The following is a 15,110-nucleotide window of genomic DNA, read 5'->3' as shown; positions in this document are numbered from 1 at the left end:
ATGCCTCTGGTGATACAGGGAGGCTTGAACTGGGAGTTCTGGCTGAGCATAGCTGTTAGTACAGAAGTTTATCTAAATATTCCTGGAAGTGGTTAGGTAAGTAGTTAGAGGTCTATAAAGTTAGTAAGGCTGTAAGAAAGGAGGGGTCTGAGCTAAATTGTGTAAAGCTATTACTTAATGTCTACCTGGCCTAGGCGGTGTCCCCTTGTGGAATTTACCTTAAGTCAGGAGACTTGCATGTGGGCTGTTATCATTGTTAGTCCACCTGGGACTAACAATGGGCGCCCACCTGGGTGGTGTTTCCTGTAGTCCTTGAAAGTGGCCAAGGGAGATAATCTGATTCCAGAGAAAGCCTTTCCTGAGGCTGTTCTCCAAATACCTGGAATGTGTATGTCCAGAGAGTGATCAGTCTACACTGTTAGCCCTTCTTAGGGAAAAGTCAATTGGGAAAGCTATGAAGGCACACATGATTTTCATAACAGAATACAGCTGATATATAACAAGCAAGTAACACCAAAAACTCCTTGGATTGGCTTCCTCTGGAGGAATTCCATGATCCCTCCAGGTAGTGACTTTGCCATAACCAGCTGAGTTCTTAGGATATATTTCTGCGGCCCGCAGCAATCACCCACATGGCCTCTCACAACTGTCTGTAACTCCTGTTCCAGGGGATCTGACACCATCATACAGACATATATGCCGGCAAAACACCAATATTCATAGAATAAACACAGGAATACTTAAGACCTACCCTTAGCAGCTTTCAGATATTTCAGCTTTCAGACCCACACTGTAGTCACTGTCAGATATGATAGCTCTTTTGAACTTGTCTATACTGAAATATTTTGCATTTGCTTTCTGAGGGCCTAAACATTGCAATTTCATTCAGTTGCACCTGTGGCCTGATACTCCCTGTTCATGACGACACAAGGCTAGTATTGAAGTCCTGGTTCTCTAATCATTCAGAGTAGAATGGGTTTTTATTGTTTGGTTTTTGTTTTTATTTTTGGTACAGTGTAAACAGAGTTTTCCTGTCCCGACCACCCAGTCCCAAATAAACACACAGAGTTTATAGTAATGACAAAATGCTCAGCTGGTAACTCAGGCTTACTACTAATTAGCTCTTACATTTAAATGAACCCATTTCTATTAGTCTATGTATTGCCACATGGCTCGTGGTTTACCTGTCCTCCAGCATCTTGCTTGCTTCTTGGGTGTCTCTCTGACATCTCTCTTGACTCCGCCCTTCTTCATCCCAGTCCTCAGTTTGATTGTCCCGCCTAACTTTTTCCTGCCTTGCTATAGGCCAGTCAACTTTATTATTAACCAACAAGAGTAATGCATATTCACAGTGTACAGAAGAATTATCCCACAGCAGTATGGGGTCTCATATAGCTGAGTGTGGACCTGTCCATCTCAGAGAGCTTAGGTGTACACCACAGTTCCTGGCTGGAATGGAGGTCTAAGTATATCTAGTAAGTCCAGTTTGCTCAGGATTTTGCTTTTCCTTGTTTTCGTTTTGTTTGTTTGTTTGTTTGCTTGATGTGAGGTAGGTATGATGAAGTCTTGTATTGTGATAGAGGCTTTGTCAGGTTGGCCCAGATTCTATGCAGTTTTTATAACTTACTGAAGGGAAATTTCAAAATACATAGCAGCAGAATAGTGGCACAAAGCCAGCGTTAAAGCCATTTGTGAGCGCCCACATTATCATCTCAAGGCTGACCTTGTTTTATGTCTAGCTCTATCTAATCATACTCCTTTCTCTCAGACTTCGATCAATTTTTAAACAAATCCTGGTCATTTATTATGGCATGATGTAGTTTCATCCATGAATATTAATATTGTCATATCATCTTCATATCTAGAAAAGTTCCTTAGTATCATCAAAAATATCCAGTCCCTGTTCACAGTTTCTCATTTCCTGTCTCTGATTCATCATCTCCCTGTCATATCCTTCCCAGTGCTGGGATAATAGGCATATTTCAGCAAAACCTAGTAAAACTAACCATTGTAAAATCAACAACTCAGTGGCATTTGGAACACTTGTAGGGTATGAAAGGCTACCTCTGGTTTTGCAGTATTTTCATACACACCCTACTATAATTTCCCTAAACTGTTCTTTTTATGGATTTACCTATACGAGATATTTTATCTAAATGGAACGATATATGTGACCTTTTGTGCCTAGCTTCTAACTTAGCATGGTTTTCAGTCTCAGTGTGGTAGGTTACCAGTATCCATTTCTTTCTATGGTTCAATAATAATATGGCTCCATTCTTTATAATTTTATGCTAAGTTTTGAAATTTAGAAGTGAGACCAATTTTGTTCTTTTTCAATGTCATTTGGGTTTTTAGAATCCCTTGAGATTTTTCCATATAAATTTGAGGATATTTTTTCAGTTGACAGATGCATGGAGTCCTATAATAGGGGTTATACTGAATCTATAAATTGCTTTGAGTAATATTGGCATTACAACAGTATTTTCCATGACCGTAGCATAACTTTCCCACTTACTTAGGTTTTTGGTTTTAGTAATGTATTATGGGTTTACTGAATATAGACATTTCACCCCCATACTTAAATGTATTCCTGTATATTCTTTCAGATGTTCACTTTCAGGTTTTGCTCATTTTTAGGAGGATATGGAATGGATTATTTTTGTTTGGTTATTGTTACTTCTTCTAATTTTCTAGATACAAAATAAAGTTTTGTTTTAGATCCACTTCCTATTTTTTTCTGTAGCAAAAGGTTCTTTTGCAGTACACAATCTCCTAACTTCCTCTGTTACCATTAAAATATCTTTTTTTTTTTTTTTGTTTGAAAGCTCTACTTGTTGAAAATCTCTATTGTCAAGTGATACACAAAATTCAGAAAAGTAGACAATAAAATTGCTTCTCTATAGCCTAATAGGTTAAGTAACTGTAGGTTATAGGTTTTGTTGAATTTTCATGATAAATTAGATCAGGATACATCTGATTATTTAAAATCTTAAATGAGAAATCATTTAAATGTACCTTATATCTATAGATTAAAGTAGGACTCATTTATTGTCTCATAAACTCATGCCAAAGACAATCATGATAGTAGATCTAAGTGCCTCAAAGTTTATATTATTCATAATTTTTCGTTTCCAAGTTTGTCAAGCTAATATTGATAGTATGAGTGTTTAGTTTTGACTTTGAGCTAGGTCTCATTATGTAGTCCAGGCTGTCCTGGAACTTAGTCCTCCTGCTCTAGCCTCCTGGTTACTGGGATTGTAGCATGTACAGCCATACTCAGTTGGTGGATGGAGACAGGAAGAGCAGAAGGTTCAGGTTATCATTGTCTACTTAAGGAATTTTAACGTCTATTTGTTGATAATAAATCCCACTTCCTCCAGACATCCCCAGTCCTTGTCACCTTCATAATCCACTGAGTCCAGTGAGTGACTCATGAATGCACTTGGGCCACAGCCCTGGAGAAGACTTACTCCCCGTTGTCCAGGAACGGTCAGTGACAGCAGTTCCTCAGCTGATGATGGAGTCTGGTGAGCCAGCCCCTCTTCCATCCAGGCCAGAACATTGACTAGCCTGATTTTTTTTTTTTTTTCTGATAACTGTAGCTGCTAGAAGTTCAACAATATTTCATAACACTCTTCCCCGTCCCTGGCTCCTACATTCTTCTGTGCTTCTCTCTTTTCTTGATGTTTCTGGAGCCTTGGGGGTTAGGTAGGATGGTGTACATATCCCATCTGTGGCTGAGCACTCAACAGTCGCTAATTCTGAGTACTGTGACTGCTACCCACCGTAGAAAGAGACTTTCCTGATGAGAATTGAGGGCAGCACAAGTCTCTGACTAGAAACAAAAATATTTAGAAATCAGTTTGACATTTAGCAAAACAATGGCAAGTTTCCTTCTGGTGCCTATGACCTCCTTAGCCCTGGTCTGGGCTAGGTTTAGGGTACCAGACATAAATTCCTGCCTATGAAAGGGCCTCGGATCCAAATAGGAAGCTGTTGGTTACCTCTATAGCAATCATGCCACTGATGTACCTGTGGGCACATTTCACCTGCCAGGTCACTATTTTAGCATGCAGTTGCTACTACTGAGTAAGTCCATTGATGTCTCCCCTGTCGCACCCTGGGACTGAAATAGCAGCCTAGAGAGCAGCCACAGGGCTGGAATAGCAGCCCTGTGAAGGTAGCCTGTAGAGAGGAAGTTTTCAGGTCAATTCCGGATTCAGTTCTCTAGGCCTACAACAAGTGTGTTGTGTCTTCAGCACTAGGGCCTTACAAAGTCATCCTTGGGTGGTTACATAAATATGTCTAGTGCTTTCCTCTGAAGTTTTAACTTAATTTTTTTTTTAAATTATTTATTTATTATGTGTACAGTATTCTGCCTGCATGTGCCCTTGCGGGCCAGAAGAGGGCACCAGATCTCACTACGATGGTTGTGAGTCACTATGTAGTCACTGGAAATTGAACTCAGGACCTCCAGAAGAGCAATCAGTGCTCTTAACCACTGAACCATCTCTCCAGCCCTTAATTTTTTTTTTTTTTTTTACTGTTAATTGTGTGTAGGGTGTGTGTGCATGTACCACTGAGTTTGTGTGGAGATTAGAGAAGACTTCTACCTGCTGAACTGTCTTGTCGGCCCCCATTTTACTCTTTTTTGTTTGTTTGTTTCCAGACAGGTTTTCTCTGTGTAGCTTTGCACCTTTCCTGGAACTCACTCGGTAGCCCAGGCTGGCCTCGAACTCACAGAGATCCGCCTGCCTCTGGCTCCCAGACGCTGTGATTAATGGCATGTGCCATGCCACCACTGCCCGGCTCATTCTTTGTAGTTTCAGTTACCTATAGTCAACCATGATTTGAAAATATTAAACAGGAAATTTGGGAATAACTTTCATTGTAGTATAGTGCAATTGTTCTATTTTATTGTTGTTTTTACTTATCTTTTACAGTGCTAATGCGCCTAGTATATAAATGCACATGGAGGATATGGTTCTTTCTGAGGTTTTAGACATCCACTGGAGTATTTGGAATGTATCTTTTTTTTAAATTCATTTTTCTTAACATTTATTTTAGTGTTCTGTCTGTATGTTTTGCCTGTATGCCAGAAGAGGGCATCAGATGTCATTATAGATGGTTGTTAGCCACCATGTCGTTGCTGGGAATTAAATTCAGGACCTCTGGAAGAGCAGCCAGTGCTCTTAACCTCTGAGCCATCTCTCCAGCCCCTGGAATGTATCTTGTAGGACACATATTCCCATGCATGCATAATGCTGTCAGCATCAAGGCCTCTTCTCTAAAATTATGTGATGCTATGTGTTTAACATATCCCAAGGGACACATATTTTCATGTGTGTGTTATCCCATTAGTGCCAAGGCATCTTTTCTAAAATTACATAAGACTATATAGATTAACATGCCTAAAGAACACATATTCTCATACATGCATGGTCCCATTTGCACCAAGACATCTTTTCAAAAAATGCTATATAGGTTATACCCAACCCATAAAATTAAACTTTTATTTGCATTAAATAATTGTGCAGTGAATGTAATATAACTTTATAACACAAATTCAGTTTTAATGAGATAATAATATAGAATGTAATTAAGGACAGAATGAGGAAACTATGTAACCCTAATGTTTATTTTACCTTAAATGTATTCTGGTGCCTTGGCAAGTTAATTAACAAAAACAGTAATTTTCTATCTATAGAGTGGAAATTTTTTTACCTAAATTGTGTAAGGTACCATAGTGTGGAAGATGAATATTTCCTTTAGGATTAACATCCCCATCAAAGTGTTAGTTGCACAGTTGACCAGATGTCTAATCTTTCAGCTGTTAACTAACAGGAGACAATGAAACCGAAGATGGAGGCAGCATGGACCAGTGTCCTTCACTAGGAGTCAGCCGCAGTGATGGCGGAGAGCCCCCAGGAGAAACTCGGGCACCTGAGGTAGGGATTCGGCTAGAAAGCTTTCTAACCTGAAGAACAGCATGCCACTTAACAACTGTTCTTGCTTAAAATAGTTCTTTAATTCAGTGATCCAAGCTTTTTCATATGCCAGAAGTGGTAGTGTACACTTGTTTTCCCAGACTCAGGAGGCACAGCACTGAACCAAGAGTTCAAAGTCAGGCCTGGGTGCATATCTGAGACTCTGTTTCAAAAAGGTTTTGATTACATATCTATTATGTTAGATATAGCCCTAACATTTTGTACTCAATACATATATATTGAATTATATTTCATCAGTTCCAAATGCATTCTTGAGAAAATAAAGAATTAAAACATAAAAATCAACACTTTCATTTAAGACAGCGGTTCTCAACCAGGATCAAATGACCCTTTCATAGGGATCGCCTAAAACAATCTGAAAACACAGATATTTATGATTCATAATAGTAGCAAAATTATAGTTATGATGATGCAATAAAATACTGTTATGGTTGGGGTCACACAACAAGAGGAACTGAATGAAAGGGCTGCAGATTAGGAACTGTATGGAAGGGCTGCAGATTAGGAACTGTATGGAAGGGCTGCAGATTAGGAACTGAATGAAAGGGCAGCAGAATTAGGAGGAGCACCGACTGAAGAAATACTTGGGCTGGAGTGCAGCTCTACAGTAGTAAGTTGTCTGCCTAGCATGTGGAAGGTCCTGGATGCAGTACCCGGCACTGGAAATAGCCAGACTTGCCAGGCAGAGTGGTGGGCATCTTTAATATCAGCACTCGGGAGGCAGAGGCAGGCAGATCTCGGAGTTTGAGGCTAGCCTGGTCTACAGAGTAATTTCCAGGACAGCCAGGGCTACACAGAGAAAACCTGTCTAAAAAACAAAACAAAATCTTGTAGTAAAATGAATAATGAACTGAAATATAAATGTCTTTCTATGTTTATTATGCACAGTCTTTAAAAAAAAACTGTAAAAGTAGGCTGAGCAGTGATGGCGCACGCCTTTAATCCCAGCACTCGGGAGGCAGAGACAGGTGATCTCTGTGAGTTCAAGGCCAGCCTGGGCTACAGAGGGAGTTCCACAGCCAGGGTAGTTACAAAGAGAAACCCTGTCATCCCCCTCCCAAAAAAAGAAAAAAACTCTGTAAAAATATGGTATATTTTACAAAGACTAATGTCATTTTATTTCTTTATTTATTGACTTTTCAAAAGCATCTGACCTGTATGGACTCTGGGGATTCTTCCTTTGGACAGAATGATTCCCCTACTGTTTTGCCCATTCCTGCTGCTGAAACAGATGAGTCACTCACATCCCAGGACATGCCAGAGACACTGCCCGAGGCACAGACCCTTCATGTGGAGCAGTTTCGTCTTTTGGACCCAAATGGGCAGCCTGTTCAATATGACCTTCAGCCACTGGGAGATTCTAACGCACAAATGGTGGGTGTATTTTATAACTAACGAGCGTTAGGCTGTTACAGTATTTAGCAATATGTATTAACCATACTAAATGACCTTAGTTTCTTGATACTATTGACTTATACATTATATTGGAAATATAGGTATTTTTTTTCCTTTTAGGAGCACAAAGACTACCAAAGCAGTCCTTACTGCTCATGTCAAGTACACTGGTACTTGTGATAAGGCAGATGTGATTTACAGCTAGTGTTTATATACTAAAGTTTACTTGTAAGTTACTTTTTGTTTTTGAGACAAGGTTTCACGTAGCCCACACTGTCTTTTCACTGTCTGTGTTATTAACCTTCATGCATGTGCTATCACGATTAAGATCATAGGTGCTTAAGACCATAGGCTATAGTCAAGCTGATTGTTCTGAATCTTAGCTTCAGCACTTGTCAGCTGTGGGACCTTTGGAGAACTGGCGCAGTCTCAGTCTGTGTCTGTAGAGTGAAGTAATAAGGCCATCCCAGAAGTAGGTGTGAGCTTAAATAACCTAGTAGCCCTGGAAAATCAGAACAGCATATCCTTTCTTTAATGCTTCCAAGATGATCGCTACGAGCCCATCAGAAAACGGACAGGTGCTTCATGTAATTCCATCTACCCAGACAGGAATGGCTCAAGTGATTATACCTCAGGAGCCGCTTGTGGATGTGACTAGTCCTCAAGGTGAGTCAGTATGGGATTTGTGCAGGGGGGTTGACAGTGCTCTAAAGATTATTCCCCAGGAAGTCCATCTTAAAAAGTTCATCTCTTTAGTGATATTGTGAATTGAGTAATTAGAAAGGTTTTTTAGCCCCAGTAAATCTTAAGTCCGCCTTTCAACTCCTGTCTAGGTTAGATGTCTGTTTCATTTTGGGATTCTGTGAATCTGGTTGACTCCTCCAGATAACCAATGAGCATAAACTAAATTCTTCTTAATTATGGAAACAATAGAAATAGCAACAGTAGCACAAATATAGGACCTAGCTACAGAAGTTGTTTTTTTTTTTTTTAATTTTTTTTTATTTTACAATACCATTCAGTTCCACATAATAGCCACAGATTCCCCTGCTCTCCCCCTCCTGCCCCCCTCCCCCTCCCCCCACCCACCCCCCATTCCCACCTCCTCCAGATCAAGGTCTCCCCCGAGGACCGAGGACCGGGATCGACCTGATAGACTCAGTCCAGGCAAGTTCAGTCCCCTCCTCCCAGACCGAGCCAAGCGTCCCTGCATAAGTCCAGGATTCAAACAGCCGACTCATGCAATGAGCCCAGGACCCGGTACCACTGCCTAGCTGCCTCCCAAACTGATCAAGCCAAATGACTGTCTCACCCATTCAGAGGGCCTGATCCAGTTGGGGACCCAAAACAGAAGTTTTTTATATTTGTACTTTATGGATTTTTGCTAGCTCTGTGACCCATCCCTTTTTTAACTGTTATTTGGATCTCCTCCTCCTTCCCTTTGTTTCACATTCAGAAAAGAGGATCAGACTTCCCATCCCCCCCTTTGCCTGTTTGATAATATTTCTAGTAATTTTCTTCCTTCCCTTTGCAATGTAGTTGAATCTCTTTTTAACATCATTGCTACACTGTTTTGTTGCTCTTTTATACAAAGTAGTTTAAGATAGTTATTTTTACCTTGTTTTATGATTTATTGTCTTTATTAATAGTCATTAAAAGTTAAACTAAAAACATTATAAGCACAATGTAGAAGTAATGTTTTTGTTTTCATATTACATGGGAAACTCTTTAATATAACAATTATTTCTACTATTTTAAAATCATAGCTGTTAAATATAAGTATAAAAAGTTAACTACAGAATTTCATAGTCATTATACAATTTAAAAGTAAGTTTAGGGGTTGAGGATTTAGCTCAGTGGTAAGGACCTGGGTTCGATCCTCAGCTCCAAAAAAAAAAAAAAAGTAAGTTTATCAGTGACAGTCTCAATAAATCATTTTAAGCCCCCCGCCCCCTTGAACTCACTTGGTAGCCCAGGCTGGCCTCAACTCAGAGATCTGCCTGGCTCTGCCTCCTGAGTGCTGGGATTAAAGGTGTGCACCACCACCGCCCGGCTAAGTTTTGTTTTTTAACTTCAGAACTATTCTTCTTTTTCTTATTAAAATGATTTAATTCTAGTTAAGTAATCTTCATAGTGTTATTGAAGATACTGATGTTTCTTATATTTGTTGTTAAGATGCCTCTGAAGAGAAATCCACTGACAGAAGCTTACCAACTGTAAGAGCAGACACTCTAGAAGCCAGTACCAATGACTACATGCTTCGTTCTCAAGCATCCCTTGAGTTTCCCAAAAAGTCAGGGACCAGGTGAATCATGGGAAAGAGGAGCTTGTCTTTGGGGTCACAGGGGAAGTCTGTTTTTAAATGATCAGATCTGGCAGACAGTGGAAAAGATCAGAAGTTCAGAAAGAGGAAATGTTCATCACATACATCTTCATTTATTTCAGCACATCTTGACAAGACAGTTTCCTGTCCTTTCAGAGAAATGTCCCTAAGGTTTTTTAAATAGTTAGCCATATTTATATAGATATAATTCTTAGATGATAAAGTATTTAAAATGTTTTTGCTAGTATTTTGTGTGCGTATATGTGCTGGTTCTGGAAATTGAGCAAAGGGTCTTGGACATGCTAGGCAAATATTTTCCACACAGCCACAAAAACACAGCCTGTTTTTTTATTTAGTTTTTTTCTTTGTTTTTAAAGTTCTTTATTTATTTTATGTATATGAGTGCTGTATCTACATATACGATTATGCCAGAAGAGAGCATCAGATCCCACTATAGATGGTTGTGAGTCACCATGTGGTTGCTGGGAATAGAACTCAGGACCTCTGGAAGAGCAGCTGGTGCTCTCAACTGCTAATCCATCTTTCCAGTCCTGACACAGCCTACTTTTTGCTAACTTCTCCTTCGGTTTTACCTTTTTTTCTTAAAAATAACGTGTTTCATGACAATTTTAGAAAAATATTTAAAGTATCTTTTTGTAACTTTTTTTAAGTTTATTTATTTTTATTCCATGTGTATGTCTGTGCATGTATGTCTGTATGAGGGTGTCTGACCCCCTGGAACTAGAGTTACAGACAGTTGTGGTTGCTGGGAATTGAACCTGGGTCCTCTAGAAGAATAGTCAGAGAGCTCTTAACCGCTGAGCTGTCTCTCCAACCTCTCCCTTGATGTATCATTTTATGTGTTTATATTCCTTTAATTGTTCTGTGAAACTATTTTAAAATAAGACAATATTCATATTGTGAGCCATTAGTTAGTTAGTTTTCAGAGCTAGACATCAATCTAGGGCCTCTTGCATAGTAGACAAGGGACTAATACTTAGATAAACTCACAGCCCAAGACAATATTTATGTATTTTTCTTTACCAACTCCATCTGCACCTGAGATTTTTTTCATTGGAAGATTTCTGATTACTGCTTTGATCTTATTGGTTGTTATGGCTCTATTGAAATTATTTGCTTGGTTTAACTTTGGTAGTTCATATGTGTCTCAAATTCATCCTTTTCTTTTACATTTTCCAATTTATTGGGACATGAATTTTTAAAGTATGTATGTCTTCATGATCCACTGGATGTCCTCGGTGTGTGTTGTAGTGTCTCCCTTTTCTTCTAGTCTTATTAATTGGGTCTTCTGTCTCTTTCTTTTGATTAGTTTAGCTAGGGGTATGTCAATTTTATTTACCTTTTCAAAAATCACCTCTTCATTTAATTGAATTTTTTGTCATTTTCATTCTATTTTATTATTTTCTGCCCTGACCTTTGTTATTTCTTCCCATCTACCGCTTTAGGATTGGCTTGTTCTTGTTTTCCCAGTGCCTAAAGTTTTACTATCAGGTTGTACATTTGCTATATGTCTGACTCCTTAATGTAGGCACTTAGAGTTACACATTCCTCTCTTAGGACTCCTTTCTTGTATCACATAGATTTGAATTTTCATTATCATTTACTTCTAGAAATTAAAATTTCCTTCTTGATTTCTTCAGTGATCCATTCATCATTCAACAGTGTATATTGCTTACTCTCCATGAGTCTGTATATTTTCTGAAGTTTTTATTGCTGTTAATTTCTGGCTTTATGCCAGGCAGTGGTGGCACATATCTTTAATCCCAGCACTTGGGAGGCAGAGGCAGGCAATTATAATAGTATAATTATTATATATAATAAATATTATTATATATAACAGTAATAATTATTATTATGGCTTTATCCCATCATAATCAGGAAGAATACAGTATGTTGTTTCAATTTCCTTGTATTTGTTGAGACTTGCTTTGTGTCCTAATATATGAACTATTTTAGAGAAGATTCTATGGGTTGCTGAGAAGAATGTGTATTCCCCATTGTTCAGGCAGAATGTTCTGTAGATGTCAGGCCCATCAGTTAGTTTGATCTGTGATATCATTTAATTTCAGTGTTTCTTTATTCATTTTTTGTGCACCTGATCTGTCCAATAGTGAGAATAGGGTGTTGCAATCACACACTATTACTGTTTGGTGGTTAATCTGTGATTTTTAAATCTTGTAGTGCTTGCTTCACAAAACTGGATGAGCTATATTTGGTGGGTGTGATGGTCTGAATGAGAAATGCCATCCATGGGTTCATGTTTTCTAACACATTGGTCCCCATTAGTGGCCCTCTTTGTGGAGATTATAGAACCTTGCAGGTCTCTGGGGGCAGGTGTGGAGGGTTTGCAGCCTTGCCCCACTTCCTGCTGTCTCTCTCTGCTTCTATGTGGGGTTGAGCTGTGATCTCTCAGGGCTGGTCCTGTAGTCATGCTGACTTCGCTTCCATGAGGGACTCGAATAACTCTCTGGAACTGTAAAGCAAAGTAAACCTTTCTTCTATAATTCGGCAAGGTGAATGTAGTTATTATAATGGGCAGCAGAGACAAGCAGTGTCCATGGTGGCCTGACTTGTATGGAGCTCTGGTACTAGCTGAACAATCATAGTGTTTCCAGGAATGAAGTAGATTAGATGCATACTGTGTTTTTGCTTGATCAGTATAAACAAAAAAATTCTCAAATGAAGGAAAGGCTACATTGGATGGTGGCAAGAAGGAATCTCAGCCAGTAAACCGGTTTCCACTTGAGCCAGTTTGTGGATCCAGAACCCCTTGAATGAAGAGAAGGACAGGTTCCCCTGAGGAAAGGACCTAAGACTTTTTTACTGCTAGCCCAGAGAGACCCGTGGCTTTTTACACAGGTAAATGTACACTGGAGAGACAATTAGACTGTCCAGGGTCTTTTGAATACTAGTTCTGAACTGACATTGACTCCAGGAGATCCCAAGAAACATTGTGGTCCTCCAGTAAAATTAGGGGCTTCTGGAGGTCAACTTGACTAATGGAGTTTTAGCTAAAGTCCATCTTATGGTAGAACCAGTGGGTCCCTGAACTCATCCTGTGGTTATTCCCCCAATGCTAGAGTGTATAATTGGGATAGATATACTTAGAAGTTGGCAGAATGCCCACAACTGCTGACTCTTTGTCTAGCCCCAGTGTGTGGCCTGTGCATGGCCCCCAACCTGACCACTGTTCTGCCAGAATGGCTGGCCCACATTGCTTCTTTAGAGTAACACCTTACACGTGCTTCATGGGTTTTGAGATATGTGTGTTCTTGATGGTCTGGGCAGTTCCTTCAGTATTTTTTAAAATGAACTTGAGATCTGAACCTCTTGATTTACATGATTCTGTAGGGTTTTCTGAGTGAAGAGATTGGTGGACCATTTTCATAGGTCACCTCTTGGCCATAAACAGGAAGAGTTTACTGCTTAATCCCTTTAGCCAGTTCAGAAACTATATGTTGAGATTACCAATAAAAAAGTTAACATGGGGCTGGAGAGATGGCTCAGAGGTTAAGAGCACTGACTGCTCTTCCAGAGATCCTGAGTTCAATTCCCAGCAACCACATGATGGCTCACAACCATCTGTAATGAGATCTGGCGCCCTCTTCTGGTCTGCAGTCATACATGCTATATACATAATAAATAAATAAATCTTGAAAAAAAAAAAAAAAAAAGTTAACATGGGCAAGAGAAACTGCCCTGCAGTTTAGAGCTCCTTGAGATGATCCTTTGTGAAAAGGAAGATTTATTTCTAAAGCAAAATAGAAGGTTTCACAGAAGAAAAAGGGATTCCCAGAAGAAACCCAAAGAAATACAAATCAATGGCATGGAATAAATCCAACATTAAATAAATGTACAGAAATATTTGTTTGTTTTAAAAAAGGAGGGAGGACCGGGCGGTGGTGGCACACGCCTTTAATACCAGAACTCGGGAGGCAGAGCCAGACAGATCTCTGAGTTCCAGGCCAGCCTGGTCTACAGAGTTAGTTCCAGGAAAGGTGCAAAGCTACATAGAGAAACCCTGTCTCGAAAAAACAAAAACCAAACCAACCAACCAAACAAACAAACAAAGGAGGAGTTGGAGGCTGGAGAGATGGTCCCATGGTTAAGAGCACTTGTTGTTCTTGTAGAGACCTGGGTTTTCTTCCTGACACCCATATGGTGACTTACAGCCAGCTGTAATTCCGGTTGTAGGGGATCCAGTGCCCACTCTGACCCCAGTCACATGTGGTATGCATACTTATATGCATGCAGGCTAACTATGAAGACACATAAAGAATATTTTTAAAGATGTGGTCTGGGGAGTTGGCTTAGTAAAACATTCAGCATGAAGTATGAGGCCCTGTGTTCAAAACCAGGTGTAGTGGTTCTTCTGTGACCTCTGGGAAGTGGGCACAAAGGAAGACGGATCCTTTGAGTTCATAGCCAGCCATTTTGCAGAATTGATAAGCTCCAGGTTCAGTGAGAAACAGTCTCAAAAAATAAGGTGAGCCGGGTGGTGGTGGCACATATCTTTAAGCCCAGTACTTGAAAGGCAGAGGCAGGCAAATCTCTGTGAGTTCAAGTCCGTCCTGGTCTACAGAGCAAGTTTTAGAACAGCCAAAGGTACACAGAGGAACCCTGTCTGAGGAAACCAAAAAAAAAAAAAAAAAAAAAAAACATGAAGAGTGACTATGGAAAACATGTGATGTCAGGCTCTGGTTTCGATACACATATGTACACACGTGTGTCCATATATTACAATATTACACATACAAAGTAAAGAAAAAGACAAGGCAGTTAAATGGTGTGTGTGTGTGTGTGTGTGTGTGTGTGTGTGTGTATGTGTGTGTGTGTGTAACCACGTATTTCCATCTATTCCTCTCCTCTCCCAGAATGCTCGAAGAACCTTCGCCGGCTCCTCTTCAGCCCCTGTCTTGTAACACACCGATCTGGGCCTGCCGCCTGAGGAGTTGTGAGGTGAGTCTAAGAGAGTCCTTACCTCACTTCACTGGTTATGGCAACACTTCATCCCCAGATGAAAATTTTTTAATACAAATAATACGCACTGAAGCTTAGTCTAAGCTCCCCTGTTGCTTTAGAAGTTATGCCTCTCGTGGTTGGGGCAGCCTGTAATCCCAGCACTGGGGAGGTGGCGGCAGGAGGATCGAGCGTTTAAACTCATCCTTGGCTACAGAGTGAGTTCGAGACCAGCCTGAGCTACATGAAGCCCTGTCCCTGAAAGCCGAACGGAAGAAGAGAAAAGGCCGAAGTCGTGTGAAGCTCCCGAGTCGCTGCTATCTCCTCCTGCGTGGCTGACTCCATTAGCACCCCTGTCTACCTTCTGCTCTGGACCACCTCCTCTCTCTCTGCTTGCATGGCTG

General features: G+C 40.1%; 1 protein-coding gene across 1 annotated transcript in view; it reads left to right on the top strand.

Moving 5' to 3' along the window:
- Carf (calcium responsive transcription factor) overlaps positions 1–15,110 on the top strand; it is a 47,421-nt gene that overhangs the window by 9,184 nt on the left and 23,127 nt on the right. Inside the window, 5 exon segments of the mRNA XM_028856362.2 lie at positions 5,831–5,948; positions 7,155–7,382; positions 7,949–8,069; positions 9,579–9,708; positions 14,622–14,706. Of these exon segments, the coding sequence (XP_028712195.1) occupies positions 5,874–5,948; positions 7,155–7,382; positions 7,949–8,069; positions 9,579–9,708; positions 14,622–14,706 (639 nt within the window). The 5' untranslated portion in view covers positions 5,831–5,873.

Source organism: Peromyscus leucopus, chromosome 13, assembly GCF_004664715.2.
Source record: "Peromyscus leucopus breed LL Stock chromosome 13, UCI_PerLeu_2.1, whole genome shotgun sequence".
NCBI lineage: Eukaryota > Metazoa > Chordata > Mammalia > Rodentia > Cricetidae > Peromyscus > Peromyscus leucopus.
Note: the sequence above shows the minus strand (reverse complement) of the source record. Positions and strands in the feature narration are given on the sequence as shown.